Here is a 16,395-nt window from a genome sequence, read left to right on the forward strand (position 1 = left end):
GGGTGAGAAAAGACAGGGTGACAAAAACATTGAGAAAAAAAATATTTTTTTTTCTATTTTAAAATTTAGTTGGTGCAGCCTATATAAAGGTGCGCCCTATAGTCTGGAATTTACGGTAATTATTATTATTGTTGTTTTCAATTATTATTATTCATCAGTCATGGTACAAAAATACTGTTTAAAATCATCCCCTAAAATATCTTTAAAACTATGATCCTTATGACCTTCTATGTATCAAGAACCTGGATGGAGAAGTAGAATCTGAATTGAAGGATCCAGGATTCCGATCAAGGTTTAAAATTAAATCCAACTGAAAACCATCCTTTCGAATGGAGCGAGACCCACAAGGATAAAAGTAAAGAACGGAGAAATATATAAAGTGTCCGCGGCACAAAGAAAAAGCGATCATTCATTCGTCGTTCGCTATCTAAACCGCCAGGGTCCGCGGCTTCTATCCCAGCTGTGATTGGACGAGAGGCGGTTCACGCCGGATTCACCCCCGGATCCCGACAGAGACGTCGGTCCATTCAACCCTTCGCTCACGTCTCTTTTAGACGCACAATCGTCGATTCTCTCATTCATACCGAGGACAAACATCCATTCACGTGCCTTCTGCAGACTTACAACCGTTCACTCGTTCATTCGCACATCCTGGCAATTTAGAGCGTCCGGGCAACCCCGCTGCGTGTTTTGGGACGTTTGTTTTTAAATGAAATGAAATTTAGTCGTAACATTTGAAGAAAATGGAAGGCGCGCAGCATCAATTACCGAATTACTGTCACCTTTTTCTGTCACTCAGGGTGTTTGCCATCACTTTAAAAACCGCCTTTGCAAATTCTTCTCCTCTGTTGGCAAGAGGACTTTTTCCTTCAAATTACGTTTTTATAAACTTATTAGCTCCACCTTCGGACTGTCAGATCGGACGTCAAAGTGCTTCCGCCACAAGTGGAGCCGCCAATACCTGGAGAAAAACTGAAATTTCTGCACCGGAGCGTTCCCCATAGGGGCGTTTTTATTTTGTCCGGGACTTCCAGTCGTGATTGTTGCCTGGTTTGAAGAATATTACAAAAAACATAATAAAAAACATCAAGTGCGACTATGAGTTCGCGGAGCAGCGTGGCTTTTTGGAGCGGCTCACAGAAGGAAGCGGCGCCCCGAGCCAGACGCCGCCCGTCTGCTTGGGTTCCTTCCAGCCGGCGTTCGTCCAACGTGACGGGCCGGTTTTCAAACGGCGGTTCGCCTTCGTCCTCAAAGCGTGTGATGCGGTGAAAACCATCAGACTGCATAACAGCAGTCTGACCAGCCGGAGGTTCATCTGCGCTACCGCGACTTCGCTTACCTCGACCAATCACGTCTTCTTTTTATCCTTGTTCGTCTCAGCCCGCTCGCATCCTGACTATTTTTGTTTATTTATTTTATTCTTATCATTGCCATTGTCGCTCTGTCTATGTTGTAGCTTTTTTTTTTTTCACCTATTTTTACCCTTACTGTCTTTGTTTTTTTGCATTTTTTTTATTTTTTTTCGTTTCATTTTTTTCATTTTTCTTTTTCTTTTTTTTTTTTTTTTATTCTTATCCTTGATGTTGTTGTTTTCTCTGCAGTTTGTTGTTTAAATTGTTGTTTATTTATATTCATATTTATTGACACTTATAACTTACGCTGCTGTGACAAGAGAAGTTTATTTCATATCTTTGCTGTCTCGGATTTTTGTCACGTCCCAGAATTTTCCGCAGATTTTTTTTTTTTAGATTTTTCAGGAAAAAAAAAAAAAAAAAGCATGAATTTTTCGAATGCGATTCATAGATGCTTTATTTTTAGAGAATCTGAGGCAAAATGAAAACAAGTGATTTGAATCACAGGTGTGTGATTGTTGGTGTGTGTTGAGCTCCGCTTGGCCGTCTTTATTCGATCCCTACTTACTGTCCATCCGCTCTGCATGATAATACGGCTCTTCATCGGACGCCATGGCAACGCCAGCAGGCTCCCGGCGTTTACCTCATTCACAGTTTTTCCTTCTTCCTCGCGAGATCCTTCCCCGAGCTTCGGCGGAGACGGACGGCGCCGCGCGCTCGTCAAAGCGGTGCGAACTGGCGGGAGCGAGGCTGTTAGAAATCACACACTCCCACGTACGTGACACACACACACACACACGGAAGCAAACAATATGAAGACGGTCGCCGGCCGTTTTACGACCCCCTCCTCTGGGATATGAATCATCTTCGCTGCCCGCTTTGCCGCCAAATCACCTCGGATGCGGCGTAAACGTGAAGAACGTTCAGACGGAATACCCGTATGACGTCGTCGTTTTCTACGGACGCGTATTGGACGTGTCTTGTTAGAGCCTTGCAGCCCGAAGAAACGCTCAATTATTGCATTTCCTCAGTTTGGCGAGGAAAAAGCAAAAAAAAAAAAAAAAAAAAGAGGCCTGTTTTTTTTTTTTTTTTTTTTTTTTTTTTTTTTGCATCGAGTCGCTCGGGAAGGGGGTTTGTCTTCAGCGGGGTGGAAAATTGGATTTTCTGCTTTAAGACGAAACGGCCGCACACCTCCAGCTCCTCGCAGCAGGACTGGACTGCGTCCGACCCCTTCTTTTTTTTTTTTTTTTCAGGTTATGCACATCCGAGCGAATCGCTGTTTTCGACTTCGACCTTACGTGACCCTAAAAGCCGGGAGAAAATTTCCATCTCGTGAAAATGTCGTATCTACAGTAAAACCTTAATCCGGTCAATTAAAATCAGGAGGCTTCATAAATACTGCCCGTGTTAATTTTCCTATGTAAGATAATGCAGGAAAAAAAGGTTTTATTTCTGTTCGAGGGGTTCGACGGACAGGTTTTATCGGCGTGCCGCTAATTCGCATTTTGCCGCCTCCCCTTCCAGGAGCACCAGGAGGACGACCAGGAATCCCGTCGCTCATCCACCAGCCGTCTTTCCAGGTCTCCTCTGAAAGGAGTCAAGAAGGTGAAGATCATGCAATGCAAAATCACACTGCTGGACGGCTCCGACTACACGCTCAACGTGGAGGTGAGGCACCAGAATTCTTTTCATTTTGTAGCAGAAGGAAGGGAGGAACCTTCACAGCAGCAGAAGTCCGCTGTAATTCCAACGCTGTGATCTTACCATTCTTATATATCGTATTTTTCACACCACAAGGCGCATTTGAAATCCTTAAATGCTCTCAGAAATCGTCCGTGCGCCTTGAACCTTGTGTATTGTGAATTTTTGTTGCGCTTACTGACCTCCAACCAATTCTACATGGTACACTGCGCTCAAACATCCGTCAAAACGTTTTTGTCCGACTTCGTAAACGACAAAGCCGATCCGCTTGATCGACTGTTACCACCTGACGCGGGGACGTCGTGTCAAAGTCGGTCTTTGGTTGGATATGACGATGTTACGTAACTAATTATGTAGTGTTGGGGTACAATGTTGTTCCAACCTCAGGCTAACTTCAGGTGCCCGCTATCGCCGGCAACCATAAACCAGTCAGAGAACAGTACGTAGCGCGCTTACCTCCGCCACATTTGGTCTTTGTGCTTTGCTTCAACAGAATATTTACTAAGGATCCCCAAAAATGGCACCCGGTAAGAGAGGTCGGTCCTTGGTTGAATATGGGTTGCAACGTCATACAACATTTGATAACTAATTATGTAGTGCTGGAACGTTGTTCCAATCTCCCGCTAACTTCAGGTGTCTGCTACCGCTGGCTACCATAAACCAATCAGAGAAGAGTACGTAGTACGCTTACCGACCCCCCAAAATGGCACCTGTTAGGATGCTTATGAAGCGGAATTCGAACTCAAGGCTGTCAGTCACGATGATGGGAATAGAGCGGCTGAGAAACAATTCAACATGAATGAATCAATGGTACGGAAATGTAGGAAGCTCAGGCTAGTAAAGAAGACCGAACTGTTTCCGAGGAAACGAAGCAGGACGGCCACAGTTTGAGGAGTGTTTTGTTTAGCTTTGGATACAGTATGTTTTACCGTGCGCCTTATAACGCGGTGCGCCTTATGTATGACAATAGACCCGGTTATTGATATTGTGCACTTTATGCTCCACAAAATACTCACGGGTCCTCTCCGGGTCCTTCCATTCATGATCTATACCGCTCGTCCTTGAACCAAACCAGGGGTCTTCTCGCTGTGAGGCGGAGGAGCTAACAACTCAGGTTCTCAGTCTCGTTGGTACATTGAAGACTTGTGCATAGCAGTCGAGCGAGAGAGTTGAATGGTTTGACCTTTCGATGATCGGCCTCTCCGCTAAGGTGACCTGGAAATGTGCAGGGAAGGTGGTGTCATCCTGTGGTTCTGGAGAGCGAAAAGAGAATTCATAGATCTGAAATGTTGATAGCCCTACGCTGGAAACACCAGCTGTTCTTCATTTTGTTCACACCTCGGAGTTTGTCCTCCGGCCACGAAGGTAAAAGCATACCGAAGAAGGAAGCAATCGAAAGCACGTTATCGCGTCGCTAATACGACGCTAATAACCGCAAAGCTAGCAGCGCGCCCGCCGTCACGACGCAGAGACAAACCCGTTGCGGAAACGACACTTTCTGCAGTCAGGAGGAATTTAATGGCAGGACGAGGGCGCATCGATTTAAAAAGAAAGCCAGGGGGAAACCGCGGAGATGAGTTCAGCCAGAGAGTAGAGAACCGGCCCGGGAGAAATGGATCAGTAAAAACCCAGCGGATGCGAGCCGGGCTCGAGGGGGAGCTGCCCACGCGGCGAGGTGGGGTGAACTCCCCACGCAATCGCTCCTCGAGTCCCACCAGACCGATACCGCCATCATATGACCGCCGGGTCCAACGGATGGGCTCAGGTTTCCACAGAGGATTTAATAGCTATTACAGAAGTTCTCCGTGGAATAAATGTGGGTTAAAGAATCTCAGATAAAAGAGTACTGGGCTTTTTTTTTCTCCCTGAAGTCACTGTTTTCAAGAAGTCGACCGTCAGTCACCATTTAGAAATAAGCGTACGGTCCTGAAGAGTCGGTGCGGAACTATCAGGCCACTCAAAATAGACAAACAAAAATATTTTTCGTCAGAATAATTCACGGATATATGATTGACGGCTGCAGCTTAGCGTACCTGCTGCGATTGGACGAGAGGTGATCACCAGCCCATCGCAGGGCCACATATAAATCATTTAGAGACATACAAGTGTTGACTCTCTTTCACGTCATCTAGGGACATACAGGACTGTCTCAGAAAATTTGAATATTGTGTTAAAGTTCTTTATCTTCTGGAATGCGATTACAAAAAAAAATTGTTTCTAATTTTCTTAGACAGTCCTCTAGTAGTCGAGATACTTTATTGATCCCGAAGGAAGTTAAGGTGTCAAGCAGCATACACATCGCACATGTTGCACACAAAAAATAGTAAAAAAAAATAATGATGACCTTAATGATGATAAAAATAATCCAACACGGTAGGAAAAGCAGTAATCCAAGTAGCATAAATTGCCCTGTTAAGGCTGTCCAGGGTTATGGAAGAGTGCTTTAGTGCACTAGTTATCTAGGATAGTGCAGTAGTTTGTTGTCCAGGGTAGTAAAGGAGTCCCACATGAAAGCAGTCACGTGTCCCAGAAGTTGTATGCCTTGTTTTTATGGCTATGGGAGGAGACAGGGAAACAGCATCAGGTGTAATGTTTACTTGGATGTTTCTGAGTGGCGTCTCACATGCAATTAAACACAAATTAACTTTAAGGACGACTTGTTACGCCGTCGAGACGTCGAATTTTTTTTTGCCTGCCGCTTCAGTTTCATTAGCAGACGTTGCGGTGAATGTCGAAAAGGGAACTCGGTATTCTTGTTTCCCTTTTTTTTAACAACTTGACATGGAATTAAAGTGAACTTAATTTTGGGACAAGTCAGTGTAGCAAGAACGCGCCACCCAAGTGTAGCATCGCATGGCTGGACAAAGTCGAGTCCTTTTTCTCCCAAACCTCCCGACTTTTTCCGCTTTGAATTTGACCAGAATGTGTGCAGGTCTTAGTGGCATCGGACCCCCTTCCCCTTCCCCTTCCCCTCTCTGAGCAGATTCTTCCCCACCAGGGGGCTCTGAGAGAGGGATTAGCCAAGTGCCTGGGTGGTGTTTGTGAAGCAAGGGGGCTCTGACCGTGAAATGGGACCGTTTGTCCTTGCCTTTGGCCCGGTGAGATTACTGGACGTCCCGCTGCGGCGCCGGGAGGCTTCTTAAGGACGGCGATCTGGAAACGGGGGTCAGTCCGGACGTCTCAGCTTTGAGGAATTCTTTGTGGTTGCGCTGTGGCTCCGTCCGGTTACAGCTGAAGTAACTCTGCAATAACACCCCCGCAGGTTGCGAGTGCGCGAAACAAAAGGAGCGGCGGGGCGCCGCTGCCGCTGAATTTCTGTATACTGCAAAGAAATTCAGTCGCAGCGGTGGGATCTAACTGGGTGATTACTGTTTTGGAAGGTGCAGTGATTAATCTTTATTTTTTTGAAACAAGCACAAATGCACGAATGAGGAGACGGCGGGGATTCTCGCGGTTCGCATTGCCAAGCGTGATGCGGGTTTCTTTACACGAGAATTACGATTCAACGCAGAAGCACCGACCAATCCTCGGTCTGACGAGGGATATTTACCGTCATTTCCGGACTATTTAGCGCACCTCAATATAAGCCGCACCGGCTAGCCGGTCGCTATCTCGGGCTTCCTCCCGCGCACTAAAACCGTCAAAGTCGTCTTCTTCGGCGTCGGAGTTGAACGGACTCAGAATTTCCCGGTCATTTCATCGTGATGTGACGAGGATAAACGTTTTAGCGGCGTGACGCTCGTTAGCGTCCCCCACCCAAAGTCCATATATTAGCCGCATCGTTGTTTACGCGAAAAAAGTCGCGGCTTATCGTCCGGAAATTACGGTAAATATACCAATGTTTCAATGTTCGCCTCTTTCATACACGTTTGAATTTAGAGTGCTCTTCAAGATATACCACTCTATCGTTAGCATACATCTTTTGGACGCTCTCAATCATCAGGCGGTTTTCCCGGCTGAACTATCTTCATTGGCAGACTTGAATGGCATCGTATCTGCACCGACGTCAAGCTCGTGGTGAAACGTGTCAGTATCACTGTTAGCGGTCGGTATTAGCTAGCGGTGTCGAATAACCCGTCCCATCTGTTTACATTCCTCTAATCCCCCCCTTCTTGCCCCCTGCCAGGAGCCTGGCACAGGTCTGACCCCACCATGCCAACTTGAGGCGGACAATTATTGGAGTTGACTTTAGATTAGATCAGATAGATTAGACCGAGGTTATTTGGACGGGATGTGAGCAGAATGGAAATGCAGAAAGGGGAACTTATTAGCGATGGGCCTCCTCCGAGGGAATCTTTTAGTTTTGCGGGGCGGTAAGGGTCCAGACGGCGTTCACCTTGAGCGGCAAACTCGAAAACAAGACCACCGCGAAGAACAGGAAAGCCTCTCGGGAGACATGGAATGCGAAACTGCCGCAGCGGGATGATAACTATGGACTATCGGATGGGTTCAAGTGTTTTTATCTTCTCCCCGCATTGCTTCGCCGTTTGAAGAACCCAATCCCAGACTTATTTTGGCCTCTGTGCGTCCTGGAAACCCCTCTGGAGGCCAGAAGAACGTTTGTCTCCTCGTCAGTCAATTTCTCGCCGGTTCTGTCCCATTTTGTCGCAGGAAATTTCCACTTTTTTGACCACGGGAAGGCGTGGTTTATGAGTTCTACCAAGCACCTGGGAGTCCCGTGAAATCAGGAGCCGAAATGGTACCGGGAACCGAGGTTCAGGGTTTCTGCTGTTCCCGGAAAGTTTCTTGGAACTGCAAGAAGTGGGAGGGAGAGCGGCTTTGTCTTTGCATAAAAGGTCAAAATCATGATAATGCCCTTCTTCTATTAAGATTAATGGGTAAAAGAAACCGGAACCAGAAGAATTGATTTTTCCTTTCGGCTCCCCAAGTACGTGAAAGGTACCCTCGAAGAGAAATAAATCTCTCGGACACTGGGACCGTTCTGTAGCTCTCAGGTCTTGTAATAACACACACACACAAAAAAAATGCATATTAAGGAAAAAAAAAAAGACCGCTTTAAAAAATGTGGTTAATTAAGCGCCGTCAGCAGGGAGCCGAGCCAAAAGAAAGGTTTGCGCCGGGCGTACGAGCGCCTCGCGAGCAGCCGAGGGGGAAACAAAGCCAATTCTATAAGTGTCAAACAGGCGCACCGTGTTTCGGCACAGAGAAGCTATTGAGGTCAGAGGATCTTCAGATAATTGCGTCTTCCTCCCCCCGGTCCTTTTTTTTGAAACCGGTCCAGAAGATGAGATTTCACATTTCATCACAACCCCCCCCAAAAAAAAAAACCTCTTCACTTATCTTGTGCTGTGAGACAAACCTGCTGAACCCTCCTCTCTTTCTCAGAGGGCATCGGTCTTTACCTCGATGGTTTTCCTAAAAAAAAAAAAAAAAAAAAACCTCGAACCGCAGGCGCCCTCTTTTTCTCTCCGGTGCGCACGACAACGCGCGGGGGAATATTTTAATCGGGGTTGCTAGCGCAGTAATACCTCTATTCTGCTGAACGCTATTTTTATCGATCTGCAGTCACATTCGATGAAGTAACGCAGACGCGGAGATCGGAATCTGGGGCGGAAAGTAAAAACGTGCTCTCAGGAGCTCTTACGTCATCTTTATTACAACATGTGACTATTCTGGACGGCAGGAAGAAAACAGGAAGCAACCGCCTTTTGCAGAAAGATGGCGGCGGAACGTAGGCGGCCCTCTGCCTCGACTGGCCGGGCTAGAAACACGACGCTCAAATGACCTCTTGCTAACGATACAAGTAGCGCGAACCGAAGAAGCGCCCCGGATGAGGGGAGAAATCTCTTCAACTGAAGGAATTCCAAGTTCGGTTGCCGGGACAAGAAGATTCTGACAAGAATTCAGCATTACATTACATTACATTACATTACATTACATTACATTACATTACATTGCATTACGTTGCATTTGGCAGACGGTTTTATCCAAAGCAACTTACAATAGAGGACATAAGGACTGCAAATACACTTGCAAATACAAGATGCACAGGAAATATACAGAACAGTGAGCTTGGGTTACTGAGTTTTTTTTTGTTGTTTTTTTTTGACAAAGACATACACAAACGTACACACACACACGCACTGCATAGCCTAACTTGCTGCCTAACCTGATCTGGGGCATCAGCGCGATAAAAAGTCCTGAAAGAGAACAGTTTCTACCTGTTTCTTGAAGGTTGAGAAAGATGATGCTAGTCTTGTTGCTTCTGGAAGTTTGTTCCACCACTGAGGTAGTAGAACTGAGAACAGTTTTGCCTGAGATCGCTTAGAGCGAGCAAAAGGTACTGCTAGTAGGTTTTTGTATTAGAGGAACGCAGCTCTCTGCCGGGAACATAAGGTCTTATCATTTGGTTCAGATAAGCTGGACCTGTTCCTGAGGTGGTTTTGAATGCCAGGGTCAGGGCCTTGTGCTTGATCCTGGCAGCTACTGGTAGCCAGCATGACCTGGACGGCGGAGAACCTCCGCAGACCAGGAGAACGGTTCCACGCTAATAGCCGACGCGATCCAATAATAGCTAACGCTAATCGCTGACATGATCCGATAACAGCTGTAATATTCGTCAAAGAAATAATGGGGGACGCCTGGCAAGGCGCCTCCCGAGTCCCCCCTGAGGACCCGGGAGAAGATACGAGGTGCAGACAGGATAGCCAGAGCGGGAGGAAAGAGGAGTGCCATCTGTCAGCAGAGTATGCCTGTAGCAGCATAACTAGGGGCTAGCTTAGCGCTAAAACTGTAAGCTCTCAAAAAGGAAGCTTTTAAGGCTGTTCTTAAACAAAGCGAGGGTGTCAGCCCTTCTTGGACGGAGATGGTTCGGCGACCGAACGCCCCGGATCCCCTTGTTCCGCTTCCAGAGACTCCAGGGTGGCGTTGAGATGTGACTGGGTGGTCGGCTTCTAAGAGCTCCTTGAGATACGATGGCGCCCGGCCATTGAAGTCTTTACAGGCTTTTAAATCAAGAGGATGCATATTTCACAGCCTACGTGTTTTGGTTGCGGAATCCACGTTCCTCGGCGGTCGGGCGGAAGATGGAGTATCGCCGTCTGACAACAATTTGCCAAAGCCTAAAAGAACCCTTAGCGGTTCACAACCCTAATTTTGTGTTTGATGAATGACGGTTCGTACCCGCAAAGCCGCCCGCCACGAACCAGGCCCGCGAAAAGCCTCCCCTGACAAGGCTCCGCTAATTCCGCCAGAGATGCTCCGGCGGGATTAAGTCCCCCACCGTTTAAGTTTATGCCTCTGTCAATATCACGCTCGCACATTAGCGGTCCCACGGAAGGACGTATGGACGCTTACAGTCACGCCGCCATATGTGCTTGTATTGTCTGGTGTCACACGATGTTCGGCTATATATAATTTAGCCGCCGCAGAGGACAGGACTTAAAAATATGTCTTTTCCTGCCGAGCCGAGTGGACGACTTGACCCGTAAAGTTCCGTATGCCTCATCGATATCCATTAAGCCCCTTCATATACGGCCGCTGTTCTCCTCGGACTCGTGAATTCGGAGGCGTATCTATATTTGAAACCTTTTTATAGACGATTCGATCCCGTCTCTAAAAAAAAAAAAAAAAAACTGCTGCATCACCATGCTTGTTTTGGTTACCGGCAAAATGTATGTATTTATCGCTCCTCTCTTTGCCGAACGGTCCGACTCGATTTTGCACTTTTGACTTTTATGGTCCGTGATTGCAGCCGATCTCTTTACAAGCCTTTTGGAAACAATCACATTCAACTCTTCTCCCGTACTTCTTCTGAATGACTAAGCTGCTTTAGTAAATCTTAAATTATTACTGTCATAAATACCCTCTGGTTGAGGCGGGAGGCCCGGAGCCTGGATAAGTATGGGGGAAATTTTTCCTCTGTTGTTCTGTCGTTTTTACATTTTTATGATAAAACCTGGCTAAAAAACTTATTATAAAAACCGTCCAACCATGTCATAGAATTTTTTGCATGTAAGTTAATATGTAGTGGCATTATTAGTTGGTTTGTCACAATCTATTAAAAACGTCATTTAAGAGATTTTACCGAGTTTGTTGAGTAATGGAAGTACTTTCAGTAGAGTCACTCGAGTCTCTTTTAATTAAAGTGATTTTGAACGGATCAGATCTGACGCTTATTTTGAAGCCGTCCGTCACATCATCCCTTATTTAAATCGAGTTTTTCCAGCAAGATGTTTCCGGTAACTTCGAGGGTCCCTCCGGGCGCCGTCCTCGGCCCGCCGCTATTTAACCGGAAGAGCCGCGACTGGGATTCATCATTTGAAGTCTGCAGTGCCGTCGTTCCGCTGATGATTTACAAATGCACGTCCCGTTTAAAACCTCCTGAACCTTGAAGTCCCGAATATCCCCAGTCGGACACAGGGACGGCTGGGATTTTCGGTGGACTCGCGCAAAAAGTGTCCACTGCGGTTCCGTCGCTGCTTTCTTTCCCCGAAGCCCATTTCAAAGATTAAACCGTTTTTTTTTTCCCGGCCTCATTTCGAGAAGGTCACCCGAGCGTTTACCGAATCCATGCCGGTCGGCCGTAAGACACTGATCACCGTCATGCCTTCATCTTGTACAAACGTTGGGATTTTCTAAGGTACCCTGGAAGATCAAACCCTATCAGTCGCGCTTCTTACAGAATTGATTTTTTTTTTTTTTTTTTTCCCTGCCTAACTAATCACCTTTAAGGCACTTTAAAGCTTATCTCCGTTCTGTATGGTCCAACTCCTCCTGGCCGCAGCCTCAGATCATCAGACGGAGGTTTTAGGATCCCTCCCAAGGACGAAGGGTGACCAGGTCCATCGGCCCGTCCGAGGCACGCGGGATCAGTGTCGGCCTCCAGACGACCTCCCATTTATTACCTTATTGATTCTTCATCTATCAAGAACATTATCATCTGTTATTGCTTTATTGGCTCCCGGGTGTTCTTTTGCTAATCTATAGCAGCTTTTCCCAGGGGAGGTTCCTCAGGTATCCTTGTATTGCTTTTGGGTCGTAGGGTACCAGCGCTGAAAATACTTTCCGACCTTTTTACCTCGCAGACGGTGCAGTATTTATAGGCGTCCCGGCTTTTTCGGGTCTGAAATGCGTCCTATTTTAAAACTCGTCACTGACACAGCAAACGGACAACACTTGTGCTTTTCCTTGTAGTCACTGGGAGTTGATTTATTCATTCATTCATTCATTATATACGCCGCTGAGCTTGAAGCCAGGGTCGCAGAGCGGTGGGGAGCCGGCGCCCATCCCAGCTGGATCGACCACAGGGCCACTTGCGGAGACCATCCTCACACCATAAGGAGATACTCGCTGTCATTCGTACCCCAGATAGAGATACAAGTCTAGGGTCTCCATTGAACCTCTTGTTTTTGGACTGCGGTAGGAACCTGGAGAATATGGAGGCTCCGCACCGAACGGGGGAACCTTCTTGCAGTTCTGAATGCACTCCCTGACCCTGACATGAACTGAGTCTGAATTCACGGGCACCCTGGGAAAGCTTACGTAAAGTCGCTCGACGCTAATAGCGGTGAACATGCCCGCCGACTGGGTTCTGTTGTTTCTTCGCCGCAGAAACGAGCCAAGGGCCAGGTCCTCTTCGACAAAGTGTGCGATCACCTCAATCTGCTGGAGAAGGACTACTTCGGCATCACGCACCGGGATGTGGAGAATCAGAAGGTAAGGACGAATGTCCGGTGACGACGACAACCGAATTGACGCGGGAGTGAGGAGGCGAACGGCAGAGTGGATTACATGTGCGCTTGTCCGTCCCAGAATTGGCTGGATCCTTCTAAGGAGCTGAAGAAGCAGATCAGGAGTGAGTATCTTCATCTCAACCGGGTCTTGCCCGACCCGATTCAGGTAAAACATGGAGCTAACGCTTTGAACGCTCTTCCACCTCAGCCGGTCCCTGGAACTTTGCTTTCAACGTGAAGTTTTACCCGCCGGACCCGTCCCAGCTGACCGAGGACATAACAAGGTCGGCCAAAGACCGTTTCGGCCGATTCTCCTTTGACCTTGCTTGAGGAGGACCCCGTTCAGATGCTCCTCCGTCTCCTAGGTACTACCTGTGCCTGCAGCTGAGAGATGACGTGGTCTCGGGCCGCCTTCCCTGCTCTTTTGCCACCCACACGGTCCTGGGCTCGTACACCGTCCAGTCCGAACTGGGGGACTACGACCCCGAGGAGCTGGGCGGCGACTACATCAGCGAGCTGCGCTTCGCCCCCAACCAGACCAAAGAACTGGAGGAGAAAGTCATGGAGCTCCACAAGACCTACAAGTGAGCGTCAAGCCGTCGGAAAAGGCACCTCGCGCCCGGTAGCCGCCGGGATCGGCTCCGGCGTGGAGGATAATCAGTAGAGATAATTAAATCCGTACGATCCCTTTTTTTTATTTTTGGGTGAACACACTGTTTGTTCGCCGGAGCGAGATCTCAGGAGGCGGCCGTCTTTCACGCAGCCGCCTGCCCGGGCCGTAAATAAACGGAGAATTTCCGGAAAATCCGCGGGGAATATTTATCTCCCGTAATGCTTTACACAGGAGAAGTCCATTAACGTCCCTCACGGACAAACGTCTTCCTTCCAAGGAGGGGAAACTAGCATAATCTATCCTGCATATTGTGTATCCTATCGGAGCTGGACGTCTCACAGTTTGGCCGTTTAAACGGCAGTTTAAAACGCAGACTAATGAATGTTCCGGCTGCCTCGGTAAAACGCCACCCGACTCTTTCCATCTCGAGCTTTTCGCATTCGGCCGGCGCTTCCGAACCATTTGCGTGTAATGCGATGCAGCCTGGCGTTGCCCGGGCGGGACAGCGATGCCGTCGGGATCAGGTTCCCGCTGAAGGCCGGCGATGCTAAAAATGGACGCGGTCGCGGCGCTTTAGCAATAAACCACTGTCGGAGCAAAAGAAAAAAAAAAAAACATCATTTTGTTTCTGTTTGAGCTCTAACACGATTAACCTCAAATATGCCACTTTTAGGTCGGAGCAGAATTAATATGATTTGTCTAGTGACGCACTTTCCGTCCCGTCCAATCAGGGGGATGACACCGGCCGAAGCGGAGATGCATTTCTTGGAAAACGCCAAGAAGCTGTCCATGTACGGCGTGGATCTTCACCATGCAAAGGTAGCGAGACGCCCTCCCCCACCCTGCGGCCTCCCTGTTTTGGTTTTCGGTCTGTCGTGAAATTAAATTCCCAAGGGACTGTTTTATTGAGTTTGGTTAATTCAGCCGTCGGGGGCCCGTCTGGCCTCGACATTCAGCACAAGGTTTTTCAGTGCCTTTTCCTGCAAAAAAGAGAAGCCGACAAGCGCACAACACAAGAACCGTCGTACCAAACGGCAGGTTCGTCGTGCGCTGTGGGCCGCATTTTGCGCATCTGCAAATTTGTCTTTTATTATTATTTTTTTTTTTTTTTTATGCAAAGCTAAAGCTAACCCATTCCGCGCAGCAGCGACGCTTGCTTCCCACGACGCCACCGCTTCAGAAACATCATGCGCCGCCGCCGCCGCCGTCCGGCTGTCATCGCGCCGCCGCTTTCACCGCCATCTGCGGGGATTCAGGGAAGTGGTGGTGGGGATGTGGGCCGCGCCGGCCAGATGGGAATCGAACGCGACAATAAGATGCGCAGTCGAGGATTATCGCAAAGTTAAAAACGGGACGGGGCGAAGGACGGAGGGGGATATCGCGGGCCGCCGAATCCGATCCGTCGGGACGGGACGGGACGGAAAAAGGACGCTCGGGGTCGGCGCAGGAGTCACAGTATTGATATGAAACTAAGAATGTGTGTGTCAAGACGCCAGCATCCCCTCTCTCTGTCTTCTCTCCTCTCTCATCAAACGCAAAGTTGGTAGGGAGTCTCTATGAGAGCTTGGCTCCGGCTGAGGGCGAGGTAAGCGGCTGCATTCCATGTGCTTTACCTGGCGTGCGCGTGTGCGCGCGTGTGTGTGTGTGTGTGCGTGTGTGTGTGGGGCCTCCACTCATGCATGGTCACGCGCCAAGGCGTCACCCCGCCGCCCCCGGAATGGTTGCACCCGTTTGGATGGACGCCTTCCTTCCAGAACATCGCTCTCGGTTCCGCCCGTCTTCGCAGCGAAAAGAGATGGAGATAAGAATAAGAATAAGAACAACTTTATTAATCCCGAAGGAAATTGCTGTGCCAGAGTTACAGAAAATATAACAGTAATAAATAATAAAAGAAAAGGCAGAATTAGAAATGAAAATAAACTATAAAGTGTCTCAGTGAAACTATAAAGTGTCTTAGTAACAAGTGAGGTAAGGAGTGCACAATAGTATGATAGAAGGGAAAATTGTAATGTAGCTGTTATGAGATGAAAAATTGCACAGATGTTACTTCCACGCTCCGTCCGTCATTCCTTCCAGATCTCTCTGCCGCCCTCCGTCGATTTTTCGACCCCCACCCCCGACCTGCGTAGCGAGGACTAGAGACATCCACGCCCTCCACCTGCCTGCTTCTCCCATTTAATGAACAGAAATGTACTTCACCTTCCCCCGAACGCCTCCTGTTTGCTTTAGAGAAGTTTTGTCGTGGAGCGCGGCGGTTCTCCTTTCTCCTCCAAAGCATTAAGGACCCGCCCGTCTTCGCGACCCCCCCTCCTCCTCCTCCTCCTCCTCCTCCTCCTCCCGCCGCATTATCAAAACCGAGGTTTCATTAAACTAATTGGACTTTTTGGACGTGCTGGGTAATTGGCTAAATCCTCTCCCCCCTTTTCCCTCAGGACTCGGAGGGCGTGGAGATCATGCTGGGTGTGTGCGCCAGCGGCCTCCTCATCTACAGGGACAGGTTGCGGATCAACAGGTTCGCCTGGCCCAAAATCCTCAAGATCTCCTACAAGAGGAATAACTTCTACATTAAGATTCGACCCGGCGAGGTAAATCCTGCCGAGAGAAGAATGACCTTCCACAAAGCGCAGAGAGGATGGTGTCGTCCGCACAGATTAGACCCCGTCGGGCAAGAAACATTCGCACTCGAACGTCTTATTGCGCTGCCGCTGTTCTACTGCACGATTCATATTCATATCTATAATCATAATATTATAAGAAAATAAAAAATATTATTCATGATGACAATAATAATACTAATACTAATAATAATAATGATAATAATAGATATAATAATGAGATGAGATGAGATGAGAACAACTTTATTAATCCCGAAGGAAATTGTTGTGCCAGAGTTTCAAGTAAAAAAACATAACAGTAATAGATAATAGTAGAAAGGAGGAAGAATAAGAAATATAATGAAATATGAATTGTCTAACTGTTAGCAGTAACTAAAAAGATTGAAGATTCCCTGCGGCTGAGGGAAGGATAGTATAGT

At 47.8% G+C, this 16,395-nt stretch overlaps 1 protein-coding gene across 45 annotated transcripts in view; it reads left to right on the forward strand.

The window, feature by feature from the left end:
* Window positions 1-16,395, forward strand: part of epb41l3b (erythrocyte membrane protein band 4.1-like 3b) — a 42,900-nt gene that overhangs the window by 9,147 nt on the left and 17,358 nt on the right. For 42 of the 45 annotated variants that reach the window (XM_086153280.1, XM_086153300.1, XM_086153302.1 and 39 more), the window contains exons 3-10: window positions 2,877-3,020; window positions 12,627-12,731; window positions 12,828-12,870; window positions 12,957-13,032; window positions 13,114-13,332; window positions 14,093-14,180; window positions 14,902-14,946; window positions 15,794-15,946. In XM_086153280.1, coding sequence (XP_086009406.1) covers window positions 2,877-3,020; window positions 12,627-12,731; window positions 12,828-12,870; window positions 12,957-13,032; window positions 13,114-13,332; window positions 14,093-14,180; window positions 14,902-14,946; window positions 15,794-15,946 — 873 coding nt within the window. The remainder of the gene's footprint in view (window positions 1-2,876; window positions 3,021-12,626; window positions 12,732-12,827; window positions 12,871-12,956; window positions 13,033-13,113; window positions 13,333-14,092; window positions 14,181-14,901; window positions 14,947-15,793; window positions 15,947-16,395) is intronic. The other 3 variants (XM_086153282.1, XM_086153323.1, XM_086153312.1) reach the window with 1 other exon arrangement.

Source organism: Fistularia commersonii, chromosome 10 (assembly GCF_037954325.1).
Source record: "Fistularia commersonii isolate RoL2024-O1a breed Wild chromosome 10, RoL_Fcom_v1.0, whole genome shotgun sequence".
In the NCBI taxonomy this organism is placed as follows: Eukaryota; Metazoa; Chordata; class Actinopteri; order Syngnathiformes; family Fistulariidae; genus Fistularia; species Fistularia commersonii.